Raw genomic sequence first — 15,915 nt, 5'->3', positions numbered from 1 at the left:
CTTAAAACTGAACATACAAAACTAAACTTAAAACTCCAAGCAATAACCAAACCCCATATATAAAGAAGAAAACTCCTCTTCTCTCTCTATTTTTTTCTTTTATTTTTATTTTTCCTTTTCCCCTCTTCTTCTTCGTCTTTTCTATTTCTTCTTCTTCTTCTCTAATTCTTGTTCGTCTTCTTCTCCTTTATTTCTAACCTTAAAAAATTATTTATCCATAAAAATTATAAATCAGCTAATGGGAGCAAAAATCTTCAAATTAATTTTCAACAACCAAATTTGTTAAGTTTTATGGCAAACTTAAACGGAGTGTCATTTGTGTACCTATTTTCAAAACATTTATAACCTCTTTGATAAACGTCAAAACAAGTGTTGATTACATGCATTAAATGTTACATGCATATTCATAATATGGTTCATGAATATGTCGCAAACATTATTAATTATAATGCACTAATCTCAACATGCATATGCTTAATGTGGCTCGCATTCATGAATTGAGACTACTCACTTTTAATAATTAGATCATGATAATAATTATTATTTCTTTTTTTCTAAAAATAAAAATAAGGATAATTAATCACTTTCTTGATGGAGGGAAGTGAATGAAAGTCCATAATATATATACTAAGTTCATAAATTTATAATATATTATTATGTTAACAGTGTCACCCAAGTGACATTAACCCATATATAAACAAAATCACAAGAATAGAGATGTCATTTCACTATAAGGGCATAAGGCAACCAATGTTATTACAATTATCGGCGAAAGTTAATGAATTGTCACATGTCTATCTATTTTTAAAATACCTTAAAACTAAACTCAAATCCCCAAGCAATAGTCAAACCTTGTCTTCACACTCCAACAAAACACCCCCCATTTCAAATCAAACAAGAATTATTGTTAAGTATCACTCAACCCACATTCATTGAACTAAAATATTTATCCAAGCATTAAAGACAAAATCAATCAATAATATAAAGGGCAACAAGAAATAAAGGTTAGCATTTCTACAATTTTTTATTGGGTAAATGATACTTTTGTTCATTTTATTATAATGTTGGTAAATAAAATAGTTAATGTAAGAGTTCACAGATTTATAAATTATTAAAATTTCATCAAAATCTAACGAAAATGGGTGTTTAACGATGTTAAAAATAAAATCCAAAATCTAGGCGACAAGTACCTGTCGCCTAAACTTAAAATGATGATTACCTAAGTGATAGACAATTGTATGTTGGTGATTGGTTCCTGTGTTGTTTAACATACAATCGCATGTAATTCGAGTGACTATTTTTGTTGTCTGACTATAGGTGTTGACACCCGGATCACTAGAGTTTGTTAATGATTAATTATTTAATTAATATGATAATATTGCATCAGGTTAAAGGAGTCAATTGTGCTTAAAATGCATTTTGATGGAGCATGGGAGACTCTGAAGGATGGTTGTATGAAGTAGGAGAATGAAAATGTCACTGCACTTTGGTTCTGAAAAGTTGTAATGTTCGAATAATTTTATTGCAAGATTGTATGCAATTAATATTCCCTCACGATGAAGACAAATGTAAAATCAACTCATCCGATGCAACTCATTGTTTCGATCCTTATAAACATATAGAATGATCAAATGGTGGAGGTTATTATGTGTATGAATTTTTATCCAATTAACGATAAGTGCTCTCCAAAGTTTTGAAAGAATCTCCTTCGTTGCCATAAATTCAAATTTCAGCCTTTGAATACTGCTCCTCATTCCACTCCTATAATGATTCCATCGATGATAATGTTGTCAATACACCAGTAGATAACGTGCATGCAAAAATGTATAACATTAAGTCCCTAATGAATTATGAACATTGCAGTTGTCCAACTGACGTTTTGGAGGATGTGGATTGGTAAATCTAAGATCCCCCATGGCTAGAAAATGACCAAAAATTGACTTCTTAAATGACTCAAATTGAATACCTATTAACTTAGTCTATATATGTGTGTAGTCACAAAATTAAATCTTGTTAAATTTATTATGCAACCTGGGAAATGATCCTCAATTAATATATTTAGCGACCAGGGATGCATCTTCTTGGCATAAATATATAAACAATAAATTCGGACAATATTAGCACAAATTTTATAAAAAGCTAAAAAATTCGAGACCAATTTAGTTGGGCGAACACATGTTGTCGTGCAAATATTCGACTGGGCGACGCAGACATGGTGCCTGCATTGCCCAACCAGCAACCTATGTAATGCTTGGGCATTTTTGTTAGGCAACGCAAGTGATAGCCGGCAGCCCATGCCATGCATGGACATTTGGCTGAGCGACGAAGACACGCACGTTCGTCGTTCTTAATTAGTCGGCATACCAGCCTTCGCTTTAACTTAAAAATAATAATAAATTTGAATCAATAGTCTCTTAGAAGCATTTGAATAAATACTTAGTGTGCCATTTATGATAAATCATAATCTTAAGAAAATTCTAATGTTTTCATGCCCAAAACATATTGTAGTGCTCATTATCATCAATGATCAATCAACCAAGCAATTTAAATAACATTTAATCTAAATAAATAAATAAATAACTAGGCAATAGAACAATATCTAAGTTGAAGATTGTTGAAAATTGAAATTGTAGTTTACACGAAATCACCGTTGGAAGTGAAGGAACTAGTCAGAAGTCGAGAAAATTTGGAAGGGAAGGAACTTGAGGTGGGCGTAGCCGCGTAGTTGGGGCAATAAGAGGTGTTGTTGGGTGATCTTGTTAAACGAAATAATAAGTAAGAGATTTTTTTTTCTTTATTTCTAAAGGTTTTTTGGTTAAAAGGCTTGTAACTGGTTGTTGATTAGTATTAAAAATTGTTTAATTATCAAGTGATAATATGTTATTTTATGCTTATGTTATAATTTTTATTTGTGTTTATGTAATTTATTAGGAATTATTAATTATGGTTTAAATATATTTAATTTTGTGTATTTTTATGTGTTTATTAGGAAAAATATTAATTTTATGTAATTCGAGGCTCCAAACAGATAAACAGAGGTCAAATTTGAATTCCGGAGGTCCGAAAACCTTAAGATCAATCAAGATCGGCTTAAAATTGAGTTTGTGTAAAAAGAGTTGACTTTTCCTGTTGACCGAGTACTGATTGGATGATGAAATGAGTTTACAATAGATATGAGTGCATGGGATAGCCGGCAATTTTGACTAAATCTCAATCGTTCATGATTCAACGGCCATGATTGTGCCACGTGACAATGGTTGGTGAAGTAAGTTGTAGGATCTGAATCTTTGTATTAGGGTCGACCCGATCCACCCATTAACCCGCCAAATCTCAACCATTATTTGGCCAAATCGGACGAGTCAAACGATGCCATGTGTGATGTTGACTTTTAAAGTTTGACCAGCCATTGGATCTTGATCTAATGGTTGTGAGGAGCACATGCATGAAACTTATGTTGGACCGCAAAATACTTAATTATGAAATTATTTTTCTGTAAATAGAGCCTCATTTTTATGTTTTTAATAATCTCTCTACAACTCTCTTCTTCTCAAATTCTCTCCATCTCCCTGTAACCTTGATTTTCAGGTGTGTTTTTAATATTTTGTATAATTATTTTTATAAATAAAATTAGTTTTATTTCCAATTTTAGTTATTTTTATTACTTTTAATTATAAGTAATTCAATTTTACTACTTCTTTTTATTTCAATTATGCTTAACTAAATAATATTAGTTAGGGGAAGGTAAAACTCTTAGGAAATAAATATGATGTAATCAAATTCTATTTTTAATTTTATAAAATTAAATTATTTTCTATTTAATTTTATACATATTTTATATTTTGAAATCTTGATTTATTGTAGACAAACAAATGAATTTGGCACAATAAATTCTTAAGATCTTAGTATAAGGTATGGTGAAATGGTATTTTGACTTATTGCAGACAAATTAAATTTTGGCACAATAAATACTTAATCCATCATAAAATTAAAGGAAAAATAATAATAATTTATATAATTAATCTTTTGGGTAATAAATCTCAAAAAAATTAGCAAAAAGAATTTATTAAGTTTTATTTACTTCTAAGAGTGAATCCATAACCCTAACTAGTTCAATTTCATAGTTTCATTTAAATTAAGTTGTTTATATTTAAGTTTTAATTTCAATTTTTAGTTAAAATAAAATAAACAAATTAAATTTTTTCTCTGTGAATCGACCTCGAACTTACTGAGTTATAATACAACAAGATACTCTTATACTTGAGAGTTAAAAATTTCTTTTAAGTTGTGTCAAGTTTTTGGCGCCGTTGCCGGGGAAAAGTTTTTATTTTGCTTTATTTTTCCTTTTTGATTTTTCTCTTTGTGTAAATTTCGTTTGCCCCATTTTCTTTTTCTTAAATTCTCTTTTGTCCCTGTCTCTTTCATAATTCTCGTTTCACCCCAACAATTCTCATTTCTAGCTCCTTCTCGTAATTACGTTCTGACCCCAACATCTTTAAGCCGTTTCAATTTCATCCCAAATGGGAATGGCTCAATTCTAAACTTCTAAAAATTACGGTGTGGCCATAAAATTAAAAATAATTTGTAATAGAATCCTTAGACGAAATTCCTCAAAATAATCAAGACTTGGACATACTTTGGACATATTTGGACTTAATTTGGACCAAACTAACTCTAACTACTAACTCTTAACTTACTAACTGCTAACTCCTAATTTTTTTTATTTCAGTTATTTAATTTTCTGCATTTATTTTATTTCGTATTTATTTATTTATTTTTGCTTTATTGGTGGGTTCAACCACCAAACTAACTACTAACTCTTAGTTTTTATTTTCAGTTATTTAATTTTCAGTATTTATTTAATTTTGTATTTTTTTGCTCTATTTGTTTTATTGGTGGGTTCAACAACCATTTTTTTTTCTTTTTCTTTCTTTCACATTTATTTTATACTTAATTTTATTGTTAATTGGTGGGTTCAACCACCAAAATTGTTATTTAATTTTAATTTTAATTTTCTTTTGTACACTTATATTATTTGCATATTTAATTTTTTTATTTTGTTATTAATTTGTGTGAATATTATCTTTATAACATAACCATTGCATGAGACGTTGGTCTCGATCTTCAAGTGGCAGGTTAATTCGTAGATCTCAATCTCCACCATCAATCATGGATGAGAACCAAGACAAAAACTTCGTGCACAAACCTAATCCTCAGATTGATCAGGGAGATAATCATTCTTAACATGGGTATGATCATAATCAACTAAGAATTCTGAGAGACTACATGAATCCAACCAGAACCGGAGCACCGTCGTGTATAGTATTTCCTCCAGAAACATCTCGATTCAACTTTAAACCAGGTATTATCCAACTTTTACCAACATTTCAAATAGTAAGAATTATTAAAAAAAACTAGGTATTATCCAACTTTTACCAACATTTCATGGTTTTTTTTTTAATAATTCCTACTACTTGAAATGTTGGTAAAAGTTGGATAATACCTGGTTTAAAGTTGAATTGAGATGTTTCCGGAGGAAATACTATACACGACGGTACTCCATTTCTGGTTGGATTCATGTAGTCTCTCAGAGTTATTGATTGATTCTGATCATGCCCATGTTGAGAATGATTATCTCCCTGATCAATCTGAGGATTAGGTTTGTGCACAAAGTTTTTGTCTTAGTTCTCATCCATGATTAATGGTAGAGATTGAGATCTACGAATTAACCTGCAAATTGAAGATCGAGATCAACGTCTCATGCAATAGTTATGTTATAAAGATAATATTCACACAAATTAATAACAAAATAAAAAAATTAAATATGCAAATAATATAAGTGTACAAAAGAAAATTAAAATTAAATAACAATTTTGGTGGTTGAACCCACCAATTAACAATAAAATTAAGTATAAAATAAATGCGAAAGAAAGGAAAAGAAAAAAATGGTGGTTGAACCCACCAATAAAACAAATAAAGCAAAAAAATACAAAATAAAATAAATACTGAAAATTAAATAACTGAAAATAAAAATTAAGAGTTAGTAGTTAGTTTGGTGGTTGAACCCACCAATAAAGCAAAAATAAATAAATAAATAAATACGAAATAAAATAAATGCAGAAAATTAAATAACTGAAATAAAAAAAAATTAGGAGTTAGCAGTTAGTAAGTTAAGAGTTAGTAGTTAGAGTTAGTTTGATCCAAATTAAGTCCAAAATAACTCCAAATATGTCCAAGTCTTGATTATTTTGAGGAATTTCGTCTAGGGATTCTATTGCAAAGTATTTTTAATTTTATGGCCACACCGTAATTTTTAGAAGTTTAGAATTGAGACATTTGGGATGAAATTGAAATTGCTAAAAGATGTTGGGGTCAGAACATAATTATAAGAAGATTGAGCTAGAAACGAGAATTGTTGGGGTGAAATGAGAAGTATGAAAGATATAAGGACAAAAGAGAATTTAAGAAAAAGAAAAGGAGGCAAACGAAATTTACACAAAGAGAAAAATCAAAAACGGAAAAATAAAGTAAAATAAAAACTTTTCCCCGGCAACGGCACCAAAGACTTGACACAACTTAAAGTAATTTTTAACTCCCAAATATAAGAGTGTCTTATTGTATTATAACTCGGTAAGTTCGAGGTCGATCCACAGAGAAAAAAATTAATTAATTTATTTTATTTTAACTAAAAATTGAAATTAAAACTTAAATATAAACAACTTAATTTAAATGAAATTATGAAATTGAACTAGTTAGGTTTATGAATCCACTCTTAGAAGTAAATAAAACTTAATAAATTCTTTTTGTCATTTTTTTTAGATTTATTACCCAAAAGATTAATTATATAAATTATTATTATTTTCCCTTTAATTTTATGATGGATTAAGTATTTATTGTGCCAAAATTTAGTTTGTCTACAATAAGTCAAAATACGATTTCACCATACCTTATATTAAGATCTTAAGAATTTATTGTGCCAAATTCATTTGTTTGTCTATAATAAATCAAAATTTCAAAATATAAAATATGTATAAAATTAAATAGAAAATAATTTAATTTTATAAAATTAAAAATAGAATTTGATTAAATCATATTTATTTCCTAAGAGTTTTACCTTCCCCTAACTAATATTATTTAGTTAAGCATAATTGAAATAAAAAGAAGTAGTAAAATTGAATTACTTATAATTAAAAGTAATAAAAATAACTAAAATTGGAAATAAAACTAATTTTATTTATAAAAATAATTATACAAAATATTAAAAACACACTTGAAAATCAAGATTACAGGGAGATGAAGAGAATTTGAGAAGAAGAGAGTTGTAGAGAGATGATTAAAAACATAAAAATGAGGCTTTATTTATAGAAAAATAAATTCATAATCAAGTGTTTTTCGGTCCATCATAAGCTTCATGCATGTGCTCCTCACAACCATTAGATCAAGATCCAATGGCTGGTCAAACTTCAAAAGTCAACATCGTACGTGGCATTGTTTGACTCGTCCGATTTGGCCAAAGAACGGTTGAGATTTGGTGAGTTAATGGGTAGATCGGGTCGACCCGAGTACAAAGATTCGGATCCTACAACTTGCTTCACCAACCATTGCCACGTGGCACAATCATGGCCGTTGAATCATGAATGGTTGAGATTTAGTCAAAATTGCCGGCTATCCCATGCACTCATATCTATTGTAAGCTCATTTCATCATCCAATCAGTATTCGGTCAACAGGAAAAGTCAACTCTTTTTACACAAGCCCAATTTTAAGCCGATCTTGACTGATCTTAAGGTTTTTGAACCTCCGGAATCCAAATTTGACCTCCGTTTATTTGTTTGGAGCATCGAATTACATGAAATTAATATTTTCTTAATAAACACATAAAAATACACAAAATTAAATATATTTAAAACATAATTAATAATTCCTAATATATTACATAAACACAAATAAAAATTATAACATAAGTATAAAATAACATATTATCGCTTGATAATTAAACAATTTTTAATACTAATAAGTGGTTATTGTAAAAAAATTTTTTTTGTCTTTTTTCATATTGAAAGTTAGAAAATGGTCAAATGGATAAATTTTTCGAATTTGAATTTGGTGGTGTATATGTTTTTAAATATAATTTGTATAAGAAATATAATTTTTAATATAACTTACTAATACTTAAAATATAGCTTTTTTTAAAAAATAAAAATAGATAAATATAATATAATTATTAAATAATTAATTGGGTCATTAGCGATCGCATTTCAGAATCTATAAATTGAAAGTCGACTTGTTTTATAATCATGTTGACTTTTGCCAACTCAAACATGTTATCTATGTCAGTTTTGTGTTGGATTTATAAGTTGTGTGAAAAATTGCCACGTCTAAATACAAACTCAAGAAAAATGAAAAAAATTTAAAAATATAAAATATACTCTTTACTATATAAATGTAGATAGATTTTAGTTCATATTAACAACGTTTTATTATTTTTTTGAAATTGTAGAATGACTATTGACTATACACTTTGTGGTTTTGGTTAGAGATTGATAAGAATTAATAACAATAATTCTATTAATCATCCATTATATAAACAGACCAAATCTTAAAAATACTCTATAAATACCACATCTTTTTTCCAAAAAAAGGAATCAATAATTTTTTATTTATCTAATTATAAAAAATAATATAGCAAGTACTCTAGCACTTACGGTATAGTAAGCACTCGATACAATTGTGTGATTTTTTTATAAATATTATCCAAATTATAAATTAATTAGACAATATGATGTAGAACAGTTAAAATAAATGTAATCGCCCCGTTACTCACTAAATTATTACCCTTCTAATTAGTAATTACTATTTGAAATAAAATAAATAAATAAAAAGCCATGCGGCCCTGCTCCAATTCGGGGGCCCATCAATAAACGGTCCAAATAAGCAGCCTTAAACGAATCCAATGGATAACTATAGCATTTAAAAACAATAACAAAAAAGAATTTCCCCCGCTGGGTTCCACCATCATGATTTCCTAACGGTCACCTTCTATTTTTATTTTTCCCCCCCTCTCTAATACTAAAATCCCTAGATCCCTCCCAAACTTCAAATTCCTTGACCGTTTTGTCCCTACCGCCTTTCTTCCACTTCCACTCCTCCAAAACCAATGAAGAAAAAAACCCATTAACCAAGCACTGCCTGAGGCCCTTTTCTCTGTTTTAGACGGAAACCGAGGAGTTATTTCTTGTTTGAGAGGCCAACAAGAACAGACTTAAGATATCTGATGGGTTGCTTTCTTGCTTGTTTTGGTTCCTCCAAAGATCGGAAGCACCGCAAACGGAGACACAAGGTTCAACCTCCTGTCCACGTAAGTTCTCAGTTCTTTTTCTTGATTTTAGATCTTTTGTTAGGTTTCCTAGAAGCTGGAGGAAATATATTATTAACGACTCAAGATTACTTGGTTTCTAAATTTGAATGTCCTGTTTCTTTAAGGAAAGTAGGAAACCGATTACTAAGAGGACAATCGATGCCTCCGTGTGTATGTATATATCGCTTACCTGTTCGTTGAATTGCAGCAGAAAAATTCAAGGCACAATCCTGTGCAATCTACAGTTTCTTCTGTCGTACAGGAATACTCAGAAAAGCCCGAGATCCCCGTTTCAGAAGTTGGGTGAGTGATCCAAATCGAAGGGCTTGCTCTGATTTTCTTTGAACTCTTTGATAAGCACTCGTTTAGAATTGTTTTTTGGTTTGTGTCATAATGATTCGGGGTTTTGGGTGTAGGGTTAAGGCTGAGCAGCAGTTGAGCCCGGTTGCTAGAAAGAAAGTAACTTTTGACTCCAATGTCAAAACCTATGAGCATGTTTTTCCTGAAGAAGAAGTGGCTGATAACTTGCCTGAGGACAGTGAAGAAGGAAAGAAGGAGAAGGAGGAGAGTTCTGTGAAATCAAACCTGTCTCAGTCTTCTTCTGAAGCAAGTTCGATTACAAGCTCAGGATCTTATCCTGCTAATCATAGGTACCAGAATTGCAGAGAAAGTGATGATGAAGAAGAGTTAGACTACGTGGATAGTGATCTTGATGATGAAGATGAGGATGGGGAACTAGATTTTGATGATGTCTATGAGGATGATAACGATGGGATTGTTGAATCAAGAATTGCTGGGCGAAAAGTTGATTCAAAGGAGGTTGACAGTTCAATGGTGACCAGTGGATTCAATGAAGGAGGGAAGCCAGTTATGGTTAACCGAGCTGCAAGAGACAGGAGTGCTTATGTACATTCTGTTTTGAATCCAGTTGAAAATCTCACTCAATGGAAGGCTTTGAAAGCAAAGGGGAAACCCCAATTCAAACAGCAGAAAGAGAATTCCACAGTGGATCAAGAATCCCAACGTGCTTCGTTTAACTTGGAGCCAAGTTTTCAGGAACTGTCACTCAGCTTCAAATCAAAATCTGATAAGCCATCCAAGAGGGCAAACCAAGAAATAGCAGTGGATGCTAGCCTTTCAAACTGGTTGTCTTCATCAGAAACCACACCCATCAACAAGGGCAGCAACACAGTTTCTTTAAGCACGACACCTGAGAAAATGATATCACAAGGATCATCAAATTCAGTGAGGAGCCAAGATGATAGGCCTATATTGGGTGCACTGACTCTAGAAGAAATCAAGCAGTTCTCAGCTTCCAATTCACCAAGGAAGTCACCAAGTCGAAGCCCTGATGAGATGCCAATAATAGGTACTGTGGGGACTTACTGGAGTCCAACAAGCAGCAGTGCCAAGGATTCTAGCTCAGCATCTTCTTATAAAGGAATACCAAACACAACCAGCAAGTACAGAGAGGTACTACGTTTTAAGAAGTGAAACTTGACTGGAAATCTTGTAATAAAGGAGATTGTGTGAATTCTTATTTTTAGTTTTTATGGGTTATGCAGGACAAGAAAGTTAGTTGGCATTCTACACCATTTGAGACAAGGTTGGAGAGAGCTTTGAACAACAAGGGTTCTGCTGAAGCTTACTCTACTCATACTAGATTGTGAGATGTGTCGGAGGGTTTTTCTGGCTGTTGTTCATCATCTCTTGTTTTATGATTACTTTTGTGAATTCTAATAGGATAGTGGGTGTCTGTTTTGCTTGCTGCCTGTAATTTTAATGCAATTGAGTTTGTTAATTAATTTGTTCTCTGTACCTTGCGTCTCTATTATACAAGTGTCCTTTATTTTGACTGCTGATCAGTCATCCAGTGCATGGAAATCCAATGAAAATAATGCATCAAAATATTGAACAAAATCACAGTTGAGTAAGTGATATAAGTCTATAACAAAATGTTAATTATTAATTAAAAAAAGAAAAGAAAAAAAGACGTTTGTGGCCATGGACCAGATTCGAACTTGAGTTCTACACTTGTTTCCAAATTTTATGATGATCCAAACTTAAAAGCAAAAACATGATTTTTGAGGACGACACTAAATAAAACGTCGTCCCCCACCATATTTAATATTTTGAAATACTCTTTTAACAAAGTGTTCAACTCATCCACGATAAAACGTCCGTCAAAAGCGTAGAAACGACAGTCATTGTAAGAGACAAGAAAGTAAGTAGGATGGCAAAATTCTCTCTGAATTTGGAGTCTCACGAGTCCTCTCTTAACTGGAGTGAATTTTAAATAATTTTAAGATATTAAAAAAAAATAATTTAAATTCTATAATGAGGTGAGTTTGATTTTGTACTCCCTTCCCACCTTCACTCAATCTCCATCATTTATGATTTTTTTTTTTAATTTTTGTTCAATAATTTTATTTTATTAATTACAATGTTGATTAATAAATTTTATTTTTATTTTTACCTAATATCAATAGGATATAACTAAAAAAAACTACATTATAATTCTTATTCAATTCTAAAATATTGTTATATATTTTTCTTTCTCAAGATGCTATTTTCTTCAAATATTTTTTAGTTTTGATATTAATTTAAGATATTGTTTCAACTTTTTAAAATTTTTTAGAATAATTTAAATAATTTATAATATAATAATAATTTTATTCAAATTTTTAATTTTTTATTTACTAAAATTATTTATTTATATCTATTATAAATAAATAAATAGAAAATAGAGCGGGATGGAGAATTCGGATTCTCTATTTTCATTTTAGGAGATGAAATGAAAAATGAAAACAAAATTTTTAATATGACGGGGGAATGGGCAGGCCTTCCCACCCCCACCCCATTACCATCCCTAAAAGCACGCAGGCTAGGGGAGAGGTGAGGCGGGCTTTGCGTGCGGTTTCTTATTTCACGCCAAATTACATAGTGACGGTCATAACCTCATCATCAAGTTCAAGTACTAGTTAAATCGGTAGAAGTTTTGCAATAGTTTTAATCCAGCTTCTTTATCCTTATCATCGCTCATGACATTCGTTATATGCAAATTACTAGTCTGAAATTTATGTCTGTTCTCCCTTTTAGTAATTTTGTGTTAGTTTAATTTGCGTATGTGTGTTCTTTGAGGTTCTACTTTGCAAGAACTCCGAATCATTCGCAAGAATACTATTTCTACGGAAAATACCCCTTACGGGTATTTCAATCGAGATACCTGAATGGGGCATTAGCTCTTTCTCTTGCTCTTGAATCGAGTGGAATGGACACTGAGAGACGTAAAGCTAGGGGAGCGAATGGGGTTAGATACCCCGTAGTCCTAGCAGTAAACGATGGATACTAGGCGCCCCGTAGTCCTAGCCCTAAACGATGGATACTAGGCGCTGTGCGTATCGACCCGTGCAATGTGTTTGACGGGTTCTTTATTTTTATTTGTTTTATACATCATTCTAAAATCAATGGAACCTTTCGTTGGGGCTCCGCTGCAAAGAAAGTAATCTTTGCTTCTAGAGAATGAGATTGGTTGACTATGACTTTCACAGTTTGTGCTTAAGCTTTGGGCCAAATTTTCTTGTTGCGATGGCCCTTAGGCTGGGACATCTGCGTTGTGTTGGTTGACGGACAAATGTACTGATTGTTTCAGTTTACTCACATTCATAAAGTACATAAAACAGTGATTTTCTTTTCTTAAATTAGTCCCATTTGTCATTCTTACAAGCGTAAAGTATGCTGAGATATTCATTGTTTTGTACAAACCCAGACACGTATGCCTGTCTTTGGTTAGAATGTATAAACTAAAGAGAAACCTTTAGGATGCATGTTAGAAAAAAAAAATACTCACCATCTCTTCATTCTTGTAAGAGTTGTCATTTAGTCGGCATTTCTGTTATCATAGAAGGGCTTGTTCTGGAATCACACTTTGTCAATGTTTGTGAGAATGTTTCTGAAAAGTTAATCTAGATCGAGAACATAATTATTTAATAATTTCAAGGTTTTTTTTTTTTTTAACATAAGTTTCCAGGCATTCTCACAGGATATGGCGAAAGAATTTATGAACTATAGACTTTGTGTTGTGACACCCGGATACTTTCTCAGAGTTCTTGTTCTTGGTAACTTTCATCTGTGATGTGAGTTTATGGGAAAAAGGGATCTGTCGTGCAAATTCAATGGGCAACCCAATGAAGGCTGCCAGGGTACAAATTTCTCCAATTAAATTTTGAAAGTTCCTCCTATTTGTTTTCCTATTTTTGACTGTCAATCTTCATACATACGATTAAAACCAAGTTGGTATCTGTCAATTCATTCATCATACTTCTTTTGAGGCCACGCAAGTCTGATTCATAAAGAAATTTCATAGTTTTCCAACGTTGGACTTTGATTTGTAGTCTCATTGGTTGGTTAAAATGGGGATCAACATTAGTCTTAATTCGTATTTTCACTATTCACTCATGCACAATATTATAGCGGGTAAGAACTGGCGTACTAATTTTGTAGGGTAGTAAATGGGATGGATTTTAGCATTCACTGTATTTTGTATTATACAGATGTAATCCGATATTTTCTAAACGGAATTTGTTGGACAAATAAAATCCCACTGAGAAGGGTGCTTGATGCGTTTCATTATAAAAATATTAAGTGCTAAATTCTGCCTCATAATTAGCTCCCATTGCATTTTGTTGTGTGTGTATTATTTTTTTAATATCCAATCCAGTTAATCAAACTGAACCATTTAGTTTAATGATTATGACAGAGTAAAGTGGGGTTATGTATTTAAAAACGTATCTAAATCAAACATGATCTCATTTTGCCTTTTCACTTACTGGTCAGCTCTCTCTGTTTGTCTTCGAAGTTAAAGTATACCCTATAGCTGAATTTCGATTTGAATTTTCCGTATTCCTGGCATAAAGATAATAATTTATACGGAACAATTATTCCAAACATTTTTTAAACTAATAATACTAACTACCATAATTCGGAAAGTAATTTGTGGACAGTCAAAGTCAACTTACCAATTACCATAATTCGGAAAGTAATTTGAGGACTTTTGTGTAACTGGAAAAATTGCTTCCAATTCCAATTTCTTACTTCAGTTTTTTTTTGGGAAAAAATGAGGTTATTCTTGCTTCCAGGTTCAATTGCCAAGTCTTTGTATCGTTCTACAGAAGGAAAAAACGAAGGCCAACATGCCATATTCGCACGTGTTTGAAGTCGGAAGTCAACTGAAGTGTTAAAAAAGTTTGGTGAAGGCTTATTATTGGTCACAAGGTAAAAATAGTTATTTGAACCAACTTGATGGAAAGGAAGTTGTAAGGTTTTAAGACTAGAGGTGGGCGTCGGTTCGGTTTCGAAATAAATTTTAGGTTTTGGATCGGTTCGGGTCTAAAATTTAAAAAAACCGTTCCGAATCGAAACTGATAGGTCGGTTTCGGTTTGGAATCAGTTTTCAGTTTCAGATTGATTTCAGTTCTCTTAACGGTTTTATTTAAGCAATTGGTTTTTCGATTCATCTTAATGGTTTCGTTTTCGATTCGGTTTTTTTATTCTCAACACCCTCCTGAAAATCGTTCTTCATAATCTCCTCTATAACATTGTTATTTCCTTCCATCCTGCACGCAAGGTCTACTATAATCAATTTATAATAACAAAAATAAAATAATTTACAAATTTGTACGTGGAAAAAAGGCAAGAAATTTGGATTAAAATGAATAATTTTCAGAATTATGGTTACTGTTTTTAATATAAAAGTTTTAGCCCAAAATGTAAATAAAATAAAATAAATTTTGTACAATAGTAGAAATTGGCAAAATATTACGGACTCAAACGATATTTTACTTATTGACCTTTGGTCAAGGACCATTCTGAAAGTTTTGCAAACAAATTAAATCATAATAGAATTCTCATATGTAAACATTTCGTAAATATTAGGCCATACTAAAATATTATAAAGAAAAGGGGTCCAAACGATATTATCCCTCCATAAGCTTTGACAATTCGTTTCTCAACCCTCACCAAGCACTGACAGCAGGATAGTATCCAAGCGAAAAAAATTGAAAAAAATACAATATCAGACTCATATCTAAGCAAAGGCAGACCCATTTCAAACTAAATACTACTAATAATTTAAGCAAGCATAAAATAAGAACAGATCAAAGAATTATCTCAAAAAAAAAACCCTCATTTAAAAAAAAAGGAAATATAGCAAGTTAGTGAGTTACCTGACTAGATAGCTGGTGACGGAGGAAAAAACGACAGCAAGGAGAAGGCATAATGGGCAAAGGCAAATGCAGATTAGGGTTGGGTCGTGGCTGTGCTTAGGGGTGTTCGCGGATCGAATTTTGCGGATTAGATATCAATACATATCCAATCCATGATTTTACGGATTATAAATTTTTAATCCAATCCAATCTATTGATTGGTGAAATTCAATCTAAATCCAATCCATACGTCTGCGGATCAGATGCGGATTTGACCTAATCAATATCTAATCTACTATTTTACGGATTGGTTTGCGGGCTAAAAATTTTTAATCATGTCCTATCCACAAACTAAATA

The 15,915-nt window shown here is 31.5% G+C and overlaps 1 protein-coding gene across 2 annotated transcripts; it reads left to right on the top strand.

The window, feature by feature from the left end:
• The first annotated feature begins 9,009 nt into the window (after window positions 1-9,009).
• On the top strand, window positions 9,010-11,207 carry LOC102621683 (uncharacterized). 2 transcript variants are annotated; one of them, XM_006479408.4, is made up of 4 exons: window positions 9,010-9,354; window positions 9,566-9,657; window positions 9,771-10,827; window positions 10,920-11,207. In XM_006479408.4, the coding sequence occupies exons 1-4, from the start codon at window positions 9,271-9,273 to the stop codon at window positions 11,022-11,024; spliced, it is 1,338 nt and encodes a 445-aa protein (XP_006479471.2). In that variant the 5' UTR covers window positions 9,010-9,270; the 3' UTR covers window positions 11,025-11,207. The 2 variants fall into 2 exon arrangements, with proteins under 2 accessions (XP_006479471.2, XP_006479470.2); XM_006479407.4 differs by having other exon boundaries at window positions 9,011-9,354; window positions 9,563-9,657.
• Window positions 11,208-15,915: the final 4,708 nt, after the last annotated feature.

Source organism: Citrus sinensis, chromosome 3 (genome assembly GCF_022201045.2).
Source record: "Citrus sinensis cultivar Valencia sweet orange chromosome 3, DVS_A1.0, whole genome shotgun sequence".
Classification (NCBI taxonomy): domain Eukaryota; kingdom Viridiplantae; phylum Streptophyta; class Magnoliopsida; order Sapindales; family Rutaceae; genus Citrus; species Citrus sinensis.
This window is presented reverse-complemented; position numbering and strand designations above follow the sequence as displayed.